At 35.9% G+C, this 24,381-nt stretch overlaps 1 protein-coding gene across 1 annotated transcript in view; it reads right to left on the bottom strand.

Moving 5' to 3' along the window:
• Positions 1–24,381, bottom strand: part of LOC140243777 (receptor-type tyrosine-protein phosphatase T-like) — a 77,692-nt gene that overhangs the window by 36,778 nt on the left and 16,533 nt on the right. The window contains exons 5-12 of the mRNA XM_072323478.1: positions 17,427–17,588; positions 16,197–16,331; positions 15,107–15,262; positions 13,372–13,656; positions 12,047–12,355; positions 10,559–10,626; positions 5,031–5,265; positions 3,408–3,629 (exon numbers count right to left, since the gene is read on the bottom strand). Of these exons, the coding sequence (XP_072179579.1) occupies positions 3,408–3,629; positions 5,031–5,265; positions 10,559–10,626; positions 12,047–12,355; positions 13,372–13,656; positions 15,107–15,262; positions 16,197–16,331; positions 17,427–17,588 (1,572 nt within the window). The remainder of the gene's footprint in view (positions 1–3,407; positions 3,630–5,030; positions 5,266–10,558; positions 10,627–12,046; positions 12,356–13,371; positions 13,657–15,106; positions 15,263–16,196; positions 16,332–17,426; positions 17,589–24,381) is intronic.

The raw sequence follows: 24,381 nt of genomic DNA, 5'->3' as shown, positions 1-24,381 counted from the left end.
AGATTATAATGTGGGTTATAGGGAATTAATGATATCAAAAGTGAAATCTCAGTTGTTCTCACTTGCTTGTCGTCAGAGTCAAGGTTACATTTAACCGCTTGATACACTGTCATTTTTGTACATTGAAAATAAATAGCATTCTGTGCCTACATTGAGTTGGGTTCAAGATGTTACTCACCATCTGTGCCATCAAGCTCATTTTGACGCTGGTTCCTGTGCAAAGAAACATTTTGATTTTACATCAATTACATCCATATGTGGAAATCTGCAAAACTGAAATCAAAATATGTTTCTGGAGTTCCTTGTCGTGTTTCTAATTTCATATGGCTTGAAGGTGAAATAACTGAAACTTTCTCCTTTGAACAACAGCCTGAATCGAAAACACAACTTTGGGCTTTCAATATGTTGATATCCAGTGATGCAAGCTATTCATCCTGAAACGTAGTGTTTGCAAGCACATAAAAACATGTGCTTATTTTTTTTTTTAATGTTCATGCATTTTACCCTTCGCCATGAATTCAGACTAGCAGTGCCCAGGGCAATCCATCGAGAATTATTAACAAAGCATTCATGTGCCTTGGAGCAAGAGTCCAGAAGCCGAGTCAGCAGAGTTCTGAAAAGATGGTATTCGGGGTATCCATGTCTATTGTTTAGGGACATTATAAGCACACACTCACATACACATCATTTGTTCTGATGTAAAGTTAAATTTTGTACAGAGGACTGGGTTCAAACTTGACCGAAATCTGGAAATGAACTTTACAATTAATCATAGATTTAACGAAACTGATTTATGCTCTCATATTCAAATCACCTTCAACTAAATTGTACACTATTTAGCTATTACTCATGTCAATGATATTGTGTTTTGATGTATAGTTTTCGAACTATTAAGGATCAAAAGTGGGAAATATTTTTGTAACATCTAGTACAAAGAACATACAACTTTTTTACAGCAGAATGATTAAAGTGAGTTGATGGCCTTGGTTCCTGAAAAACGTACCTTCGGCAGAAAGTAAAGCACAAAATCAAACCCACAATAATGAAGATGATGAAAACACCACCACCAGCAATACCTCCAGCTAAAGCATCAATTGCAGCAGACTGGCCTGTAACACACAAAGTAAAAGTGAGCTGCGACCGTAACATAGGATCAATTGCGCATGTACAAAACACACGACTACAAAGCGGTAGATGAGTCTGTGTAAGGAGTACCATGCACACATTCGCATTACAGTATAAACCCTTTACATGCAAATGCACGTGTTCTTTTGCGCAAACATATACAACAAACGGACAGACACAATTGAACACACAAACTACACCGCACCAGGGAGGTAGAAATCACTTTCAAGTCTTCTTGAAGTATGTTGCAAATTGCGTTTTTGATTTAAAAAAAAGTATCCTCCAGTGATTGGATGAAAGAGCTTCAGGTCATTGATATTTTCAGTTATATCAGTGTTGGCACGTTTGGCACTCCATAAAGTGCTATCTGCAAAATGACGTCAATCCTATGACGAAATTTTGCAAATAGAACACTATTTATAACAAGATATAACAAAGCATTTCTGAGATTGTGCGCAGCTTTGCACGTTCACTCTGTGAAATGTAAGAAGTTTTTAAAAACAATTGTAACGTCACAAAGCAGCACTGACATCGCGCACCCCATGCGTCGTACTGTTCCAATCTTGGTTCCAATGCAACAATGCGTTTGCTAAAAATTAAAAAGAAAAACAATAGTGACGTCACAAATCAATTTTGACATTGCATGCTGCTCGTAACGTCAGTCCGTTCGATGTACGTTATGTATCAATTTCTTGTAAAGCAATTGTGACGTCATAGAGCAATTCCGACAATGCACAATGCGTCACTGTGTGAAATGTGACATTTTTCAACAAAACAATAACCATCACAATGCAGCCTGATATCGTGCGCTGCTTGCTAGAGTCCCTTCACAACATCGCATCCACCACTACGACACTTCTCGCTTCGCATTTTCCCCATTATCCCCTTTTTTGTTTAAATTTGTTATCATGAACATAAGACAAATATAATCATATTTTGCCTAATTGCGACTTTCTGGTCGGTCAAAATCATAGGTCTCGGTGTCTCCAAAAGAACTATTCATTTCGGGCTGCGCTCCTCAGTAAGTAGTTCTTTTGGATTCACCTCTGCCTATAGTTTTAACCAGAAACTCCCAAGGGCAAGTATATTTGTATAATATATTCTTCAATGTTTACACCTGTATTCATGACAATCTAACGTTGTGATGCAAAATTTAAAAGATTTTAGACAAGTACAGATCACTACGATTGTGCCGAAGGGCATCGCAGGATTACACATTGCGTGCTAAAAGTTTCCAAACCAGAGCTTCCGTATTCCATGAAGCAGTAAATTGCCTTCATACAGTGCAAGTTGGTCTTGTAATCTTCATCAGGTGGGAATCAGCACAAAAACATTCATATGTAACAAATGTAAATCAATCCAACTGTAAGTTAGTTAACAACGTACTTGTTTCACCAGTGATTACAGTTGACCATTCGCTTTCACCGACACGATTGACAGTGCGAACCTGTGAAATAGAAAGTTTATAAAGATAAAATGTACACGTTTATAAGAGACATACAAGCCTTGATAAGTGTGGTCTATTCTTTCTCTCTCCTTGTATGTATTAGGCCTACTGAATGAAAATTTCTTACATAGCATCATCATTATCACAATTATTACTTTGCAGTGAACCAGTACAGTTTCTTAGGAGTTCTCACGGCTTTCTTTTTTCTTGGTGTCCTTATTGGCCAACACATACTGTCCTACGGTCTTATGGGCTACACACACTGAGTTCCTGACAGCTGGCATCTTCAGCCCAGGGCTGGGTGTATATATCATCGTAGAAAGGAAGTTACGGAGAGTGCATAAATGAACTAGGGGAATAGTACCTTTGTTTTGGTTTTTCTTGTGTGTTTTTTTTTTCAAAATTGTAAAGTGTGTTCTTACGCCTTTGGTTTGTTTTGTCTGGTCTTTGGTAATATTTAGTGTTTCTATTGAAGGCTATTTTTTCTTTTTTTTCTTTTCCCTCGTTTTCTGTGTACACAATTCAAGAGTCATTGGTGTTAACGTGTGTTAGAGAGCATAGTCCAAAGAAGGATCAGGCTCCTGGTAATTTTACTATCATTGAATGCTATCAAATGTTTGTTTTGTGATGTCAAAAATGTATATGTCATATAAGTTATGAAAAAGTATAATATTTTTGATCTGATCAATAAAATCCAGAAATATATATATATAACGGAAGTGAAGCAATGGACTAAGATACTTTCTGTTTACAGCATAGATAAAGGTTAACTAGGAGTTTGTGAAGAGTAAAATCAAATAACTATTGACGAAACATACCTGTATAGAATACATACTTCCAGGTGAGAGTTCAAGAATCTGGCATTTCATCTCATGCTGCACTTCATTGACTGTCCTGATAATGTAGTAATCATCCATCACTGGTGATATACGGCTATACCGCAACATGTATTTCAGTATTTTTCCATTTAAGTGTACAGGAGTGGCTGCAGACCACGTCACAATGAGAGAATCCTGGGTACTGTCTGGTATTGATACATTAACTGGTTTGGGTGGAGCTGTTAGGAAAAAAAAAACAGACACGGACAATTAGGAGAGTTTTCAAAGAAATGTAAGTAATACATCCATTATATACAAAATACTACTTGAAAAGGAGTCAGGGTGAAGAGTATGTGTAGTGCGAGAAATTGGTCTCTTTGAGCAAAAGGGATAAAAGTGTGGATAGTGGTTCATAGATTCAGTAGGGTTTGATTTTGGCGGTCTGTATATTTCACCTACATTAATGCCTTTTCGATTTAGACCCTGATTTCGATGAAATACTTTCGATTACTTCTGAGGTGTTTTTGTTAGTTAAATTCATCTCGGAGATCATAGTGCAAATTCTGCGTATAACGTAAACTTCACTCTACTGTCTTTTTACTGATCCTGTTGTTTATTAATAATGTAAAACCGTCAATGGTTTATATAGGAGAACCTGATGTTTATTAGATTAAGATGAGATGATGAAATTATGTATGTCTTCAAAGTGGTATTAAGTGGATTGCATTTGTGTAGCAAGTGCAAGTGTATAGGAGTGGCTGCAGAGCACGTCACAATGAGAGAATCCTGGGTACTCTCTGGTATTGCTACATTAACTTGTTTGGGTGGAGCTGTTAGGAATACAAAGCAGGCACTGATAATTAGGAGAGTTTTCAAAGAAATGTAAGTAATACATCCACATACAAATGCTTGAAAGGGAGTCAGAGTGAGGAGTATGTTTAGTGCGAGAAATTGGTCTCCCTGAGCAAAAGGGATGAAAGTGTGGATAGTAGTTCATAAATTCAGTAGGGTTTGATTTTTGCGGTCTGTTTATTTCATCTTCATTAATGCCTCTTCTATTTAGACCCTGATTTCGATGAAATACTTTCGATAACTTCTGAGGTCTTTTTTTTAGTTAAATTCATCTCGGAGATCGTAGTACAAATTCTGCGTATAACGTAAACTCCACTCTACTGCCTTTTTACTGATCATGTTGTTTATTAATAGTGTAAAACCGTCAAAGAATGATTTGCAAATAGAAATATTTCACTCCGAACATGCTAGCAAAAAACAACAACAAATAAACACCATAAGCAGGCAAAGGTACTAGAATGACCGATTGTTATGTTTGTTTGTTTTTGTTTTTGTGATTTTTTACTCTGAAAAACGAGCAACACATTTGAGAGGCAGAGTACGTACAGATATTGCCAGTAGAGAAGTCACTTGAACTATTGATATCAAAACATAAAGAACACTTAGATTATATAGGCCTACTGGCGTCAATAGCTTGTGTTAACATCTAATCTGCTGTTATACATACTACACTCAATGCATACGGAAGCATACTTGACAGAGCAAGGTGTTTGGTTTGGCATATATCTGTAATGCATAAAAGTTGGTAGAAGGCATAATATTACAACAACACCACAAACATATCTTACCTTCTTCTAGTGTCATCACAGTTACCTCAGTGCTCGTTGCACTTTCTGAATCGTTTCTGACAGCAGTCACTGTGATGGTGTACAGTAGATATGGTTGTAAGTCTGTGAGGGTGACCTCAGAACTATTAATTGTTTCTGGTGATTCAGATCCAGAGAAGCGTGAGAGTTCTGTTGTATAGTGGAGCATGTAGTTCGTACAGTCAGCTCTGCACTTTGCTGTTGCATTTGGGTGTGCCTGGAATATTATTCGAGTAATCAAATCATTAAAAAAATGTGCATGGCAATGAACTGCCTGGAAAAAAAGACTGTGCGTGTGGTCACAACTCTCAATCGCATTTCTCAAAAATTATTATTTGGATGATGTACAAAAGGTGAACATTAACTGTCATCTACAGGATGGTACTTTCATCATGAAAACTGCAGTTTTAAATCATTTCAAACATAACATAAATTTAATCATCTCATTGTGTTTTGAAATGTTTCTGAGGTACTTCTTTTCATTAAAGGTTGGGGTAACAACATCACAATTATTATCATTATTATCATTATTTTTTTTTTACATCAGTCAGAGTCACAGAGATCTACTGTATAAGTTGACCAACATCCAGCAGAACTCGGGCTAGCTTATCTTTGCCCGATTATGCTGTGGCCATGCCTCATGGTAAAATCTCAACACTGGACAGAAGTCTCCTCCATTCGGCAATTAGGGTATGAAATGCCATCCCAGACACCGTAGTAGGAAAAGAATTTTAGTCTCCGATCTATTAAACAGCATGTAAACAAACATAAAATATCACTTGATAGATACATACCAGCACAAGCGAAGGAAATGAGTAAGAATTGTATTTCTTTATAAATTTTAAAATGCCACTAAATCTAAACACGCAGAACACGTATTATCCAATTACTTAATTCGAAAGATTTAACATTCAAGTGCTAAACCTGGCGAACAATGTTCTGCACAAATGTGCGCAAGATGGTTATATATCAACCCTTTTTATGAGATACTAATAACATTTTAATATTGTGGACTTATTAATTTTAGTATTGTCTAATTGGAGATATATGGATCAAACAAGTAATTCTTTACAGCAGCACCAGAAGACGTCAGAGAATGACTAAGAATACATTTGTAGTTTTCCAATTAAAAGAGCAATGCTAAATTTATAAAATTTATCCCTTTAATTACATGTAAGTATTGTATGTATTTTTTTCTTCAAAATAAAATATGAGTTATCATGGCAGGGGGAGAAGACATCGGAAGGGTTCATTTACATAGAAACAATCAATCTACGTGTGTGCCTAATTTTGGGCTTGTAGTCCAAACTGTTGCTTATATTATATATATATATGTATATATATATATGTATATATATATATATATATATATATATATATATATATACACATATATATATACAGAGCTATACATATATATATATATACCGCTGGACTACATATGTTTTGCTTGACGAGTCCTTGTCTCTAAAATGTTGAAGTGGGTCATTCAAAAAAAAAAATACAGCACATCTTTGTTTTCAAATGTGGGACAGAGAGGTAAACATTAAAATCATAATAAAAATATGCAAATGCCCAGAGATATGATTTACTCATTAATTAATCTTAAAAACATGAATTAATCTAAGTCTTATGTCAATGTCTTTCTTTATTTCCATAGTATCTTCACTGATTTTTGTTCGTTTAATGACTATAGGTATTCTATTAAACGTTTTTATTTTACTTTCACAATTTTGATTAATCATTTAAACAAGTGCATTTTTTTGTGACAGCACATTAATTTTGCCTTATATTAGTTATGGTGTACCTGCATTGGACAAGTCTAATAAAACTCAGTTAGGCAAGTTGTTTGTGGTTGAAAACAGAGTTATATGAATAATATGTAATGTTAATTTCGTGCTCATACCAATCTTACTTTTTATGATAACCAAACCTTAAATTTAAAAGATGTTTATTATGTGCAATTGGGTTCATTAATGTGTAATCTTAATTCAGGTGTTCTACCTATGGTTTTAGCCAAATTATACTTACGAAAAATAATCAAATTCATAATCATGCCATGAGACAGGCTTTTGCATACCACATACCTCATGCAAGGACAATATTTACTTCCAGAACTTTACTTTGTAGGCCCTACTGGTCCCGGTTTCTGGAATTCTTTAGATTCTAGCATTACATTAATGCTTTCAGTATATTTGTCTTTAGATATAATCTCAAGTTGTACTTATTAAGTAATTATTTGGTTGACTCGTAAACTTGCACTTTGAATGCCTATACTGCTATTATTGATTATGGCACTCTAAATTGTTCCTTATCTTGTTAATGCATAACCTATGTACACAGAACTGCAAACTTTCTTTAGTCTCCACAATTGATTGTAACCAACTTATCTTTTTTCTGCCTCATTGATGACAGGTGAATTATATCATTTTACTTGCTTTTGTTTCTTTCTCCGTTTTCCTTTTCATTTCTTATCTTACTGATTGTTTTTGTTCTATGTCCCTTTTGTAAATAGTTCTTTTTATCCATTCCCCTTGATTGCTTTAGTTGTCAAATATGTTTTAAAGTTTGTTCCAGAAATATCTAATCAGTTGTTGAGTACTATGAGTATTATGAGGACCCTTAATTTTGAAAGCTTTGGTGTTTTTTTTTTAGGGTCTCCTCGTCTTCTCCTTTTCTCTTGGTTTACCCTGGGTAAATAAGACCTTATTATTATATTATTAAATTATTATTATTATTATTGTTATTATTATTACTATTATTAATCAGTGTATTGCAAGTTAGTTTATTTGCTTGTTCTTCTTATGTTAACTGACACTTGCCATTCAAATGTATTATCGTGTACAAAAGGAAGAAAGATAAATAAAGTTAATACTTGTGAGACAATATAAGTTTGATAGTCATTTAATGATATCAACAAGTGCGCTGGATAATTCTGTTATGGATTGTCAATGTTTTCCATAACGGTAGGCCTTACTGTATTATCTCGAAATACAAAATTTACCCTTCATGTCAATGAAACTAATATATTGGAATGTACTAGCTCTTATTCAGGACATTGCTATTGACAGGTAAATTCATATGAAAGTAAGGACAAAGATTTGCTCAAGAAATCTTTGACGAACATTGAGTTAGTTTATTGAACCAGTGCAAACAATTCCTTAATTTATGTGACCGTGCATCACAAAACCAACAAACAGGCGCCAGAAATGGATTTTTAGTTAAAAGCTAATTCTGAAAGAACAGACTCTAAGCTTTATGAAATGATGTATATCTCAATTCAAATGGACTCCCTTAACCTATCCCTAAATACTGGAAAGAAAGCACACACTCTGGAAAAGTGTGAACTGAGAAGAGAGGCTCTGAAGTACAGGGTCTATTCAAGCGCTTAATCTTTCACCAATCCGCGCTAGCTGTGCGATGAAAGGGACAAAACACAGGATGTCAACCACCGGAGCAACAAAAATGAAGAGATTATCAAATTAGGCTGAAATTAAGCATGTTCTATGAACAAATTCTGTCCATGATTAATGTCAACCTTCAAAGCAGTAGCCTTATCATTTCAAAAGTTATTGGACTTGAAAGTGAAGAGTGTACAAAGGATTTCAAGAAATGAAAAGGGGCCTCTAATACATACCTGATCATTCTACTATCCCCTAAAAAGAGGTAGTAGAAAAACTCCGGAAAACACAATTTCCCATTCGTGTTATGATCCCAAACTAAAGAATATTGTAGAAGAATGATAGCTCTTTCAGAAAATATGAAAAACTCAAAATTGACTTATTTGACCCATTTCACCTGTTTTTAGCCCAATCCTCACATAAAATCAAGAGGTGCGACTTTTTGTTTGTTTTGTGATGCACGGTCACATATATTTTCAAAAACCTAATAAAAAACGTAGATGGACCCGTCAAATTCGAAATATATGTGTTTACAGAGATATTGGTATACTTGAGAGTCAGTATGCTAGGAGAAGCAACAGTATACTTTAGTGAGAAGTACAGCAAGTAATTTTTTTTTTGAAGTTAAAGGTTACATTTTTTTTTTCTTGAAACACTGGTGATTATCTATGGGTTTTGAATAAACATAAACATCAGCAAACTGCAGAATACATATTTACATGAAATACTCTTCAACTATCAAAAATGTGACCGTGCATCACAAAACAAACAAAAAAGTTGCACACTCGGATTTCACGTGAGGACTCAAAACTAAGTACAACGGGTCAACCTAGTCAATCTTAACTTCTCATATATTCTGAAAGAGCACGTCTACATTGTTCTAAAGTTTGGGATTATAAAACGAATGGGAAATTGTGTTTTTGCAGTTTTTCTAGAACACATTTTTGTAGAATATCGTGATAAGGTAAGTCTTATAGGCCACTTTTAATTACAAGTTCACCTTCATAAACATAAGGATTGAGAGAATGCAGCAATATTAGTGGAACACATCAGTGAAAGTTTGAGGAAAATTGGACAATCGATATAAAAGTTATGAATTTTTAAAATTTTTGTGTTGGAACCGCTGGATGAGGAGACTACTAAAGGCTCGTGATGTCATATGAGTACAACAGTATAAAGAAAATATAAAGAAAAATCCACATATTTTCACTTGTTTCGCATAATAAAAGAGCACTTGACTTGCCTCTTTCTAAAGGCAATGGGAATAATATTACCCATACCATAATTATATCAGTAACGAGTCAAGGGAATGCGTACTTAGTACTTTTTTCAAAAGATGAAATTTTGTGAAATTCTCCTTATATTTTCCTTATAATTTGTTGTACGCATGTGACATCATACACTGCAGTAATCTTCTCATCCAGCAGTGACTGCACAAAAACTTCAAAAATTCATAACTTTTGAACGGATTGTCCTATTTTCCTCAAACTTTCAATGATGTGTTCTACTAATATTGCTACATTCTCTCGATCCTTATGTTAATGAAGGTGAACTTGTCATCTAATTTTTTGAAAACCTTTTAGACACTCTTCACTTCCGACTCTAGTAACTTTGATCTTGCTACTGCATAGAAAGCTGGTGTTTAATCAATAGAATGTGTTGGCACATTGTGTATTTTTCCCCAGCTTAATCTGACAATCTACTCATTGTGGCTATTAGGGAGTTTTACTTCCTATTTTTTTATTGTCCCATTTACTGCACAGAGCACAACATGGTGCAAGATAACGCACTTGAATAAGTCCTAAACTTCACGAGCCCCTTTTCTCAGGAAACTCTTCTCCAGAGTATGTACTTTCTTTCTTTTTCCGATAGAAAGTTTTGGGAAGTCAATTTTACTGAGTTATACATCATTTTAAAGCTTAGAGCCTACTATTGCATAGAATCTACCCTTAACTTAAAATCCATGTCTGGCAAATTTTCGATTGTTTTGTGATGCAGTGTCACAAATTACCATTTACACAATGTAGAAAGATTAAAATTGCCTCCATCATATTGAATACGTTTGTTAGCCTTTCCTTTAAATGGTAAGGCACAGTATAAATCACATACCTGCCATGTCACAGTGATTTGTCTGGGAATACTTGCTGTTGTAGAGACAATGATTGGAGCGCTAAGATCTGAACATAAACGAACAGAGAAGAATGAACTTGGGGGAAAATGACTTATGTAGGCATAATCTGCAATTTGAGGGATTGACGATGGAAAAATCCATTAACCTGAAGTTGGCATAATCAGATTTTGACTATTATAAATATGGCAATTAATTGCTTTTTATTGACAGACACTCTGCAAGATGGCTTGGTTGAGTCTCGGTCATGTCACTGGTAGTGACTAATACTTCTTGAAGCTGTCGCCAGGACCACAAAATGCAGTTAATCTCTCAGACATACTAATAAAAGCAAATCGCACGCACAAGTAACTTAAGCTTCCCTCATCAAACGACAAAAGGCAAAAAGAATATGCTCGATCTTTTCAAACAGTCCAAGAATAATAATAAAAAGAAAATCTCCCTTAGATGAGAATATGGTCACATGATCAAGGAAAACTATGATAAGTCCCTATTACCTTACATCATAACTGAATTCATTACTAATTTATTCAAATGGTAATAATATGTAACTTTCTTAATATTTCACTGTAGTTGACACTTATACTAGTGCACTGTTGCTCATGTCTCACTACTTTCAATATTCTTTTATTCTGTCCTTCACAGATTACTGTCTTCGAATTGATTAATAATTACACTGGCATTCAATATTGAACGTCAATATACCAAGTAAGATATGTCTAAAAAAGATCTTGGCATTTGGTACTCGTGGAATTTTTATATTTAACTTCAATTTTATTCCTGACTCTGATTCAGTTACACTTTCATAAATCTTATGAGCGATGTGGTCTTTTATCCTTCATACATGACCTAGGTTCAATGAAATGTTCAGTGACTTCTGAAGTTTTGCATTGTGTAAAATCTGAATCCCAATCTTCAATGTTATAACTTCAACCACTGTAAAAAAGACAAACAGAAAAAAAAAACCCTGCATAATTCCTGAAGGTCATTGTGAGGAATTGTTGCTCCCAAGTATGTATAATGACACCTTAAAAACTTTGATGAATCAAATCAGTTTTACAATTCTTTTTTCTTGTTAGTGATATTTTCTGTCTTACCAGAGTTTGATAGTAGCCAAATAAAGCTCTAATCTCAGATGTCTTTGAGGAAGAGCTTTATGAGGTCACACAATCTTTCAGGCTTGAAAAAGATATGTGCAATGGAATGATGATTGCATTACTAGATATACTGTGCATGGATTTATGAAATAAAATGTCAAATGATATCGATAGTATGAGTAAAACATTATCGTAGTTATGACCTTATCACTTCATAATGTGAGCAATACCAGGGAGGTTTTGTCTCAGATGCTCCTTGGTAATACACAGCAGCAAGAAACTTCATTCTAGAAACTGTGTTACTCTATACAATTTTGGTAGTACAATGTATTTACTGAACGAAGCATAAGATTTCTGACCACAAGATCTTACTTGCACACTTCGTCACTACTGTTAGCGAGTCAGATTTCGGTCCGGTCCCACCTGGGCCTTCCCTGACCGCTGCTACACTGACTTCGTACTTGGTGTCTGGATCTAGACCACTTAATACAGCAGATGTCACCGAAGCTGCTACTTTTGGTCCATCAATCCAGGTTCCATTAGGAATCCTGAAGTAGGTGACATATTCTGTTAAGGGTTTTTCTCCAACACCAGTCTGCTCATTCCAAGCCATCCACTCGATGGTAAGAGAGGTTGATGTTGATGCCTTCACTTTTGGGACAGCTTCCATTACAGGCAAAACTATGAAAGACATAATTATCGTCAAAATGAGAAAAGGAATTAACCAAAATACCAGTAATAAACTTCGTATGTCGCGATGTGCATACGTGTATGCATCTTGCATGTTTAGTTCTAAATGTAAAGCCGGCATAAATGATACACGAGCTACAAAACAGATTTGTGGTTTTAATGTAACCTAAGATAGACAAATCCTGCTGCAGCTCTAATGTCCAAACGGAATCTGGCAACTTCATAAAACATTAACCAGTTACACAATCACCAGTATCACTTGTTAGGGGATGATATCAAAATATTCTAATTGACTGAATGCAGTAATGTAAGAAGACACCAGTAAAGGTTGAGGAAAGTCCGACAATTTGTTAAGAAGTTATGGGTGTTTGAAGTTATGATGCTGTCATTGCTAAGACACTGATGTGTTTTACTAATGTTGCTGCTTTCACTCACTTCGCATTTCTCTTTGGGTTTGAGTTCCCTTTAAACGAACATACCCTTTTCATTTATCCATCCCCAGCAATAATCTGGTCAAATCTCAGAAACAATCTAACGACAAACCTACGTGGGACATTCCTTGACAAACTTTGATTCTGTGACACTTACACATTCCTGTCACCAACTATTCTGGTTGTCGAGAAGGAAGCATTTGTATTCAGCGTATGTTTTTATGCTTTACCTAATTCCTGGAACCCCTGAGGCTTAAGACCCATAACTGGGATTTCTATTGTGGGGACAAAATTGAAAATATTGGACTTTCCTGAAAGGGCCGAGCAGGATAACATCTGTGAGAGGTGTAGTTTTGGTTACAGGCCGAGTCGCAATAGCACCCATTCGTGAAACCTCACATCTCATTGTCCTATGGTTGAGTCTTTCAAAATTTATATGAACAAACACTGGTATCTTACCAAGCTTTTGGCTCAAATGAGCGGCAAATGTCAGCATAACACATCGCATTGGCTACAATGATGATGCACATCCAACCATATTTGACATAGATAATTATCTAAGAACGTTTGCCTTACCATAAGTCACTGCATCAATATGGAGATTAGCTCTGTCTCCATATAAAACACATTCATATTTTACAGAGGTCACGTGATCTACTTTGAAGACTATGGAACGCTTTTCTCCAGATGCAGCCAAAGAACTCTGATTGCGAGTGATACCAGAATCATCACGCACACCATCCATGAGCCGGTAGAGGCTGACATCTGTTGCATTAGGTGGTGGGTCTCCTTCAACAACACAGGTGAAGGATGAAGTCTGATTTGGATTTCCTTTGGAATTCATGGAGACATAAGTAATTCCTGAAAGGAAATACATTAAAGTGCTACATTCACATGACAATGCATTACTCACAATCTCCTTTTGAATCAGGGTTTAGATTAACAATATACTCATAACCGTGTCGTAAAATAGCATGTTCTATTAAAAAGTCATTGGAGTAGTCTTTTATACAACAACTGATATCAAAGCTTCTCAACTACTTCCCTTCACAAAAATATGAAAAAAATGACATAATAAGCCGCAATGGACCTTGAACAGATGACAGTTTGTTCCTTTCCACAAAATTCAATTTAAAGAATTCATCATCAAGACCAAGTCGAAATGTTCATATTGTTGAGCAATACTTTTTTATCAATAAAAGTAATACATCACATTTTTATAATGATTATCAACTGGTTCAATTCTCTCACTATTTGTAATGCTGATGATAATGATAATAAAATAATGATGGTATGATACTGATGTAAATAGAGTTGTAAGAATATTTTGTTATCATTAACCCAGGGATACCTCTTTAGTATTGCTACGGCTCTACCAGAACGCCCGACATTATCATTATTATCCTGGCACTGCCAGGTACCCATGTAAAACAACAGAGTCAAGAGCAGCATTGAGAAAAAACAAAACAAACAAAAACATCTTGTTCAACGATAAATGCAGTAGGTTAGATTCAAACTAGGGATCTAACGTGACAAATCTAGAGAAAAGCTCTAAAGAAACTCATTAAAAACTTCCATGAAAACAAATTAATTAAAGCTGCATTCCATGCACTACCTGTTTGACAGTCACTCTCCACCCAGTTTGGTAGACATTGTCCTCTACAGATTCCCGACACTTTGTCACAGGCGCTTTCATGACAGTGGCACGACTCTGCACACCTAAGGCCATAGAATGCTCCATGACACTCTGGCGGATCACGCAAAAAAAAAACACCACAAAACAAACCCTAATAACGACAGTGGATCCACTAATATCCGAAACTAATCACAAACTTAGAACAGTGAAAGAAGCTTACCCTACAAACAATACTGCATGGATGATGCATTGATAACTATCCATATAGGCCTAGTTAAAAGGGGTTTTGCAACAAATCAAATAGATACTATGTCACATTATGCATTTACGATAGTCAAAATATATTTGTCTGTATTGACTTCTTTATAAAGTCATTCTCAAGAGGGAGCAGATGGGATACATGGCTGTCGTAATGAAGTTGCAAAAACGCCACAAGCGAAAGCAGAGGGAAACAACACATGTCACACTGAAAACTAAAAGGCAAATAATGCTACAGATTCCGCAGTTTAACAAGATGAAACCGTGTAGTCTCTTGATTACAGAAAAAAAAAAAACACACGCTGTCTCTGTATATGATAAAGTATGTAACGTTGATGAATGGGTCTCATGTAATAGCTTCAGAAAAGTAAGAGTAAACTTATAAAAAAAAATCATGAGAGCACATTATGTAATCACCTTGACAGTTCACTTCGTCATCATAGATGTTGAAGTAGAGGGCGCATCTTTGATTTGGACACTCTCCTGTTATCTTGTCACATGGTGCATCATTTAAACAGTGGCATTTATCTTTGCAGTCAGGTCCGTAGTAACCGATATCACAGATATCTGGGACTGAATCAGATGAAAGAATCGATAAAATGGAACACAAACATATCAAATCATCTTGGCTCTAAATACACATTTGTTGACAGTACACTAGTGATTATGGACTCAGATCTTTCCTGTTCTGAAGAACTATGCCACCTATTACTATAAGCCCTTATTTACTCTTCAAGGTGAACAAACTTTGTAAAACAGTGGCCTCCGCTTTCTAAGGAGCTTGTGTTGAAGTTTGTTCATAAATTTCAGTATATTTTTCCTTTTTAATGCAGATGGTTGTTTAGTTTATTTAATTGGTTCTCACAGCACTAGTGCATATCAGTTAAGCGTCTTTGTTGAATTCCCTTAGTCATTCACCTGCTAAAGTATCGAAAATCCTTCCAAAAATCCATAAACTTTTACGGATCACTCCCAAAAATGTAATCGTCTGTTCCTTGTGTCATTCTCAAACTTCCCTGCAATTTTCATCCAAATCCGTGCAAAACTTTTTGAGTTATTTTGCACACTGACAAACAAACTAGCAATCTAACTAACAAACAAACCAACGGTAATGAAAACATAACCTCCTCCCTTGGCGGAGGTAACAAATGTGGACATATTCTCTTATGGGAATATGTTTCTACTGGTATAAGCTATAAATAAAATAACAGTTTTCGGAATTTCATACATCAAATATGAAAAATTATGAGGGCATGACATCATCAACTCCCCTCATTAGAATATTCATACGGACTGATCAAGAAATGTTTTCAGAAAAAAAAAATTCAATATGTAAAAGGTTCGTTATTTTTTAACCTAATTTTGTCATTTTTGAAACGTTCTGTAGGGAAATTTTTCTCTTTCCTTTGGAGTATTTTTTGTTTGTTTGGTGAATTATCTCTTTAACACTAGGTTGTGGATTCTAATGAGACTACAAATAAAAGGCAGAGGAACTTTCAGTACTCACTCTGACAATTGTCACCAGACCAGCCTGTCTCACAATCAGAAGATTCTGTACAGACTCCAGAATATCTGTCACAAAGGCCGGACTGACAGTGACATGTTTGACTGCATCCAGCTCCATAGGTTCCGCTGGCACAATCTTTATTGATAAAGTCATACGATGGAATATCATTTAGAGAAATGAAAGATTCATTTTCAATTAACTGAATTGAATAGAGAGCGCTGCTCTTGTGGCTACCAGGAATTTTTACCTCTTGTCCCCTTTTTCAACATTTATTATGTTATTTTTCATCTTCAGAGATTGATTTCGACTTCTCATCTGCGTCAGCGTGATTAATGTAAAGTGGTGATTATGTTTGTCAAATTTATAAACGTCGTGAGGGTCTGTTTCGTACTATTTCTGGATGTTTTATCCCCAGCTCAATCCTACAACATAATTATGACTATAAAACGTATACTACATAAGCTCGCAGAAGCCATGGCGTCGCGTGGGGTGTCACCCCCATGGATTTGTCTGCATGGGTATACTAACAAGAAATGACTCTTAGACGGAGCAACCGGATCAGCGTAGAAACGGACGCCGTGGTAGGTCCGAGTTCCGGGAGATGTCAGTATATTCTTTGTTTCACCAAAACCTCGCTATCCTATCGTGAGTTGAGGGGAGGGGGCTGAGACTGGAATGAAACTGGAAGTTTACGCTCTGATTATAATGCCAGCCGAGTCTTTTTTTGTCCTGCTTTTATGAGATGTTTTTCTTCCAATTCGCTTGTTTGTTTGTGTGTTTAGTTTTGTTTTGTTTTTGTACCTACAGGTATTTATATATGATGTACTATTTAGTATTCTCGATTTTTGTAACAATCATTCATGTATGTAGAAATCCCGCACTCAATTTCCAGTGATATTTTTGTTGGACGTTCTAAATGAATTGCATTGCAATGAAATTACTATGACGGTCTTGTAATGAGCTGTTACTGCTCTGTTCAACATGTGCATTTCATCAAAAAATATGTCACATCAACCAGTTGATAACAGTATTCTGAATTTATCATCTAATTCTCAGTCTTTGATATTCATCAATCAAATTACCTTCAATTATGAAATATTTTACATTAAACAAGTAGCCTAAGTTGTAATGTAGAGTTTAATGTACAGTGGGGAGACCAATACTAATAAATACAGGCTTGCTAATTGCAGCCTTAATAGACTCAAAGGAGAATGGTTCCTAACTTCCTACCTGTATCACAGTTGATTCCTTGAGTTCCTGTATCACATGAACAGCCGAATGGATCAGGCAGGCAAAACTGATAAGGACTACACTGGGCAGGTGGATCACCAAGGTATGTACACCTGAACTCACAGTTTGGTCCAAATCGATTTCCACCATTGGTTCTGCAGACTAAGAAGAAATCAGCAACGCACCAATAAATTTTATAGCTATTTAGAACACTTTCCCAACGTTCATGATTCGATAAATATTGAGTTGAAACAACTGTCGCTAAACCCATCTAGAACCACTGGTGCCCACTCTGTGATATATATGTTTGCATTCACTTGAGTCTGATGGTAAAGTTAGCAAATGTATCTGCAAAGATGTATACTTCAGGATCAGCCATATGCACGATGTACTGTCCAACGAATACCAGTCAATTCAATTCAATTTTCAATTTAATCTTATTCAACTATTCAGTAAAAACATACATGTACGAATACACATGCAAACAAAAAAATGTCTGTAATAATATCGGAAAGAGCAATGTCCGTATGATAGACATGGAAACAAACAATCAAAATTTCGCTTCCCAAATTCACATTTTGTTGAATATTATCCTTTTACATAATACTTTAAAACTTGACAAAATTGAGCATGCTTTTATATTCTAATTTGAATCATTCCATATGTTTATTCCTGCGTACCGAAATGATTTTAATGTTTGAGTCGTGTGTATACTATTGGCTTATGTAACAATAGTTTTTGAATTGTATTATAAGTATGAAGAGATGAGTTTCACTTAAACATATTCTCAAATATGCTAGGAACATTGCCAATATGAAAATTATACCTAAAAGTATGGACGTATTAGATATAAAATCAATTCCTGAAGTTGAAGATTTTTTTTCTTTCAAAAATGGGAGTGTTGGAGCATCACGGACAGAGTGCGTTATAATTTGAATAGCTCTTTTCTAAAGCATTACAAGTTCAGATAAATGAGACGAGTATGAATTACCCTATACAACATTACATATACCGGGTGTCCCAAAAAAAGCGGAACGGTGGATTCTCAGTACCTTGCGTTGTAAAAGTGATATATTTTTTGACATCATTAGAAAGAACATCTTCCGCAGAAGACAATGATACCAAAATCATTAAATTTGGTTCAGTACTTTTTATTCTACGCCAATTTCTGAAAATGCAGTCATTGTCAAATTTCGCCGGATTTTTGCGACTTATGAGATAATAATTTGAGTGCGACACGCGATCCATGCGGTGAATATTGTGTAAGCTCGGTGATCCATGTCAACAAAAGATACAGCTTTCACATTGGGTACGGGCCAGGAAAAAACAGTGTGTGTGTCTGTGTGTGTGTGTGTGTCTCTGTGTGTGCGCGCGCCAAATATGAAAGCGTTATCTTTTGTTGACATGGATCAGCGAGCTTACACAATTCACCGTATGGAACGCGTGTCGCACCCAAATTATTATCTCAGAAGTCGCAAAAAATTGAAAATGACTGCATTTACAGAAATTGGCGTAGAATAAAAAGTACTGAACCAAATTTAATGATTTTGGTATCATGGTCTTCTACGAAATATGCTCTCTCTAATGATGTCAAGAAATATATCACTTTTAGAACGCAAGGTACTGAAAATCTACCGTTCCGCTTTTTTTGGGACACCCGGTATAACACAATTATGCGGTGATATTATAGAATTAACTGTAAATTGCACGGGAATTGAATTGGAAATTTTCTAGCCAATCAACAATTTGCTCACGTTTGAAATACTTGTGTTTAGCAGAATACATCTCACCTTCAATATTATGTTTTTACTACGTAATATATTGCCAATTTCACTGCATGTCATTTTCATATTTCCTGATATTTCTGAAAAATGTTATAAAAACACTGTGTTGAATTGTTCTTACATGCAGTGTACTTACAGAAAGATAACAAATTAGGGACATGGAGGAATGACTTGTAAAGACGAGTCTTCTTTCTTATAACCTGTATAGGAGTCTAGCTTTTGTAGTGCAGGGTTTTCGTCTTCTATATTTTGGCTTTGTTTCTCTAACACGAGGCAAACACTCATCATACAAGGAAATATAAACCTCCGTAAAATAACTATAACATTCATTCACATCATCGCTCTCATAATGAGATGACAAGTCAGTTTTATCATTTTTTTTTTTTGTGTGTGGTAATTCTTCAATCCATCATAATTGGTCTTCTTTGTGCTCTAATGTTGTTCCTGAGATATTTTGTATCGTCTTCCTTGGTATCCGTAAATATCAAACAAAAAAAAAAAAACGGGAAAGTCGTCTGATATATCAGTGTATAATTAACCAGGGCCCCGTTTTATCAAAAGATAAAATCGATTTTAAATTTCTTAAACACACAGGCTGGCATAAACTTATCACAGAAATAAACTTTATAATCAATTTCAACTCTTTATAGAACAGGACTTTTTCATGAAAAGTATTAAGAATAATATAATCAATCAAAGTACAAGATTTCGACGTGATCCGTGATGGTTTTGAAATAAGGGGATAAAGATTATAAGCAGACATATTTTGTATAAAATCACTTGTATGATCTTTATGACAGTGATGATTAAACAAATGTATATTGCAATCACCCAACAAATACACTTTTTTCTCCATTTCATATAGATCTAGACATAATTCAATTTTCTCATTAAAACATAACACATTGGTATTTTGAGGTATATAAACACAATTAACTACTTCAACTTTATTTGATGACTCTTTAATTTCTATAAAAATAGACTCCATTTCTGTCGAACAAAAAGATGTATCATTACGTAATACATCTTGAATGTTATTTGTAACATAAAAAGCAACACCGCCTCCCATTCTATCACGTCTACACAATTGAATTGAAGCAGGAGTTAACCTTCTATTTTACACACGTTTTTAGGGGAAATGGTATTCAATCAAGTTTCAGTTCTATTGTTCCAATAATGCCAAGATTGTAACTCTCAGTTAACAAAATATTTGTAAACTATCAAAATTTTCACATAAACTTCTCACATTTTATAAGAATAACTGAAAAACAATCTTGAACCTGTTCACACTTCATATCAAAATCTTCAGGAAAAATAAAATTACTGTCACCAAGTAACATTTGTGTATTATCAGCATTATGTGTATTATTTAAGATAAGGAGGCTTCGCTTTGCCGGCCACTGCTTCAGGAGCAATGAATGTGTTTCCAAACGGTTCGGTGTAAATGGCAGAGGTAACAATGGCAGAGGTAAAAATGGCAGAGGTAAAAATGGCAGGGGTAAAAACGGCAGAGGTAAAAATGGCAGAGGTAAAAATGGCAGGGGTAAAAATGGCAGGGGTAAAAATGGCAGAGGTAAAAATGGCAGAGGTGAAAATGGCAAAGGTAAAAATGGCAGAGGTAAAAATGACAGAGGTAAAAATGGCGAGGTAAAAATGGCAGAGGTACAAATGACAGAGGTAAAAATGGCGAGGTAAAAATGGCAGAGGTACAAATGACAGAGGTAAAAATGGCAGGGGTAAAAATGGCAGGGGTAAAAATGGCAGGGGTAAAAATGGCAGAGGTAAAAATGGCAGAGGTAAAAATGGCAGAGGTAATAATATCAGAGGGAAATAATTATCATGTCAGTGGTAAAAATGTCAGAGGTAAAGTTGTCAGTGGTCGTAATGTCAGTGGTCAAAATGCCGGACATAAATATGTCATTGATAAAAATTTAGTCGTAGAAATGCAAGAGGACGAGGTAAAAGTGACAGAGATTTTTTTTTTTTCTTCATGTTTCTGACACTTTTCTCGCAATACGCGCTTTTCGTGCCTTCTCCTGAAATAAAGCACGGGGGAGACCGGGGATCGAGAAATATGGGACACTCATGTAACTTGAAAAATGCTCGGCCAGTCAACAATCCAATTATATCAGTGAAAAGATGAGCCTCGGTACACCTGAAAATGGACATATTAACCACTATACAGCTCTACAGGTATCTTGTCAGTAAAATATCAAACTTACTATAGATCTGGTAGGTCCTACAGGTATGTTAATAAGTGTGCAAACTTCTGAAAATAACATTGCTTGATAACAAACATGCAGGTATGAAAAATTCGCAAGGGTCTTTTACTGTTTCAGTTACCACTGGGAGAAATTTAATAGTGCAGTGTTACATTTCTCCCCGCGGCACATGTAAATCCTACTTTGGTCATGATGGTTATCCAATTTCTCTCCAGGTTGTCTCATTTCTCCCAGCTTGATGTCCCATTTCCCCCATAATTAGGGGCTAAACAAATCATTGATTACACGAAAATGTTTTTAAATATGTATAAGGGTATCACTAAGTACTCTACTATAAATTTCAGAACCTATACTACATAATTATGATTATGACCTAGTTTGACAAAATATTTTAAAATTTACAAGGAATCTTTCGTGATGATGCAAAAATGTGCCATTTCTTCCCGGTCTCCCCTGCAATTTCCTGCCTTTTTTTTTTTCTCACCGATAACCTCTGCGTTTTAATGGAAAGGACCAAACCTCCCACTCAGCCGCCAACGTCTCTAAACTATTGCAAATGGAGCATGTACAAAAATTGTCCAGAATGAAAACTGTATTCCTTAACGACCAGTAGGGCCTACGTACATGTACAAAATATTTCCCTCGTTTTCCTCACTTACAGGTAGAATGCATATCGCATCACCTGGCCTCTTTCTGGTTTATTCGAAACATTTTCATCGGGTTATGAGATAAGAGTGCATAAACCGTTACGTAAATGATGTACGTTATCATAAACATTAAAACGACAAAAAAGTATACATGTGCATAATGATCACAATCGATCTTTCTCAAGGCAGCACAAAAAGAAGAACTTATTCACATTCATAGACAGTGTGCGTGTTTGCATGATAAATACGGGGTTGGTTCATGCAGAAAAGAAATTAGGCGTATACTTTGTCATGCACCCGGGGTTGAATTGTTTAACTGTTGGCTTCATTTTCACTGTGTTATTACTACATTAAATTTAGGATGACTCCAAAGTCTTCAAAATAAAAAAATTCATGCACAACACCAGATCGTAATACCCATGTTAATTCAAACGAGGGAGGGGTAATTACCCCATCCAATGAAGACTTTAGACTAACATAGTGACAGCGAACTGCCTGCAAACAGGTTTTCTTTACATGGTTATTTTATGTTATTTTCTGTGACCCACGTGTATCAAAGGATATCCTTTTTGTGAGAAATTTGTCATTTGTGTAATAATTCTCGCTATCGCCAATGACGTAAAAAGTACCCGGCTGTTGATTTTAGCGTCATTTACGGTGCATTATGGACAGTCCGGTAGCAAAGTCACTTCCGTTCGTACGCGCGTGATACGTGACTAATGCTATTTACACACACAACCGACCGTATTCTACGTGTACTTCCTGTTTTCTCGACTTGAATCACAGCTTTAATATGATTTGACATTTCTCCATTCTTAAGAAATTGCTGTTAATACGACTATTGGTTGTTGCTGCGAAGCTGCCATGTGTTGTTCGCACGACAATAAATGAAAAAAAATCTGCAGAAATAGGACCCTTACTGGCATGCGAGACGTGACGTGGCCGCGTGGGTGAAGTTTGCGGGTGACTCCACAGCGCAGTACGTGCACGCGCGACTTACTAGCAGTGCAGTGGTAGTAGTAGCATAGCACTAGGTAGTAGGCCTATACTAGTGCCTACGTACATTGTACGTACTGTACTTACTTGGGAGAAGTTGCTTCGGAGACAGGATAAGTACGAGATCACTGTTCGTTCCCGATTGTGTTCGCGACATTTCGACAGAGAACAAATAAAAAAAAAAAAGATGGGCATTCTATGACGATATCCAGGTGGGTGAATATTTTCCAGCATATTTTCAGCGTATGCAGAGATGACTGATCTGTGATGTGCACATCGATCGCATGATCAAGCGGTACGCTGTACCGGTATGTGTTAGCTTATGCGCTGCGTGCAGTAGTGCATGCTAATGCAAGGCCGGCCAGCGGCGGCGGGGACTCGACTACAAGTAACAGTGTACGAGTATGACAGGCCTGGCCTGGCCGGCCACTCGCTGGCTCGGGCGGTACAGCCGCCTACTGTACTAGTATCCGTGGTCGGCGCGTACACGTACGCACACGCTACGGTTGTGCAAATTATGCCCTTGCTACCAAGTGCACTAAATCTTGACGAAAAAGCCACATCCGGGTACTTTTTACGTCATTGGCGATAGCGAGAATTATATTTAAGAAGCCTTATTTTAATCAATAATGAAAAAATAGCTTTAATTCATTTTCCATGATTGCTTCTCATGCAGCAAAATTGTTGTAATCGATCTCATAATATTCAATTCAATTCAATTCATTTTATTTTCAATTCATTTTATTTTCATACTTCTCATTTATGAACATTACAACAGAAACCAGACAAGTTCTTTTACCTTGTGAACAATGTGCAGAAAACAAACAATATACAAGGTGATAACACAGTAATTACATGTAATGATAACTGGTCAAAATCGAAATCGAAATGGGGTTGATCAAAGAGAAGTATGACGGGACCTACATGAAAGCTAGCTTGTTTGGCTGTAAGCCCCGAGTAATCAGTGTTTGTGAAAAAGAAACGGAGAACGGATAGAAGATAAGACCAGAAAGATGATGTAAGGTTGCCAAATTTTATGTAATAAAAAAGAAGAAGAAAAAGAAGAAGAAGAAAAACAAACAAACTATATCGATGCAGGACAGAGCTCTGAATTTGCTACACGAGCAAACCCCGGAAATGACTATTCAAACTTATCTGCTAATAAAATAAAGACTTCTCCACCAAATTGATTCTGATGTTATTTCAATGAAGAATGGATCCTCCACCCAACAAGCTAAAATACTATCGCATTTTATCCCAGCAAAGTCCTAAAAACCTGCTGTTCAAATTTTCGGGGCCACCCTGT

This window comes from Diadema setosum, chromosome 1 (genome assembly GCF_964275005.1).
Source record: "Diadema setosum chromosome 1, eeDiaSeto1, whole genome shotgun sequence".
In the NCBI taxonomy this organism is placed as follows: Eukaryota; Metazoa; Echinodermata; class Echinoidea; order Diadematoida; family Diadematidae; genus Diadema; species Diadema setosum.
The sequence above is the reverse complement of the archived record's forward strand: the minus strand, read 5'-3'. Positions and strand labels throughout refer to the sequence as shown.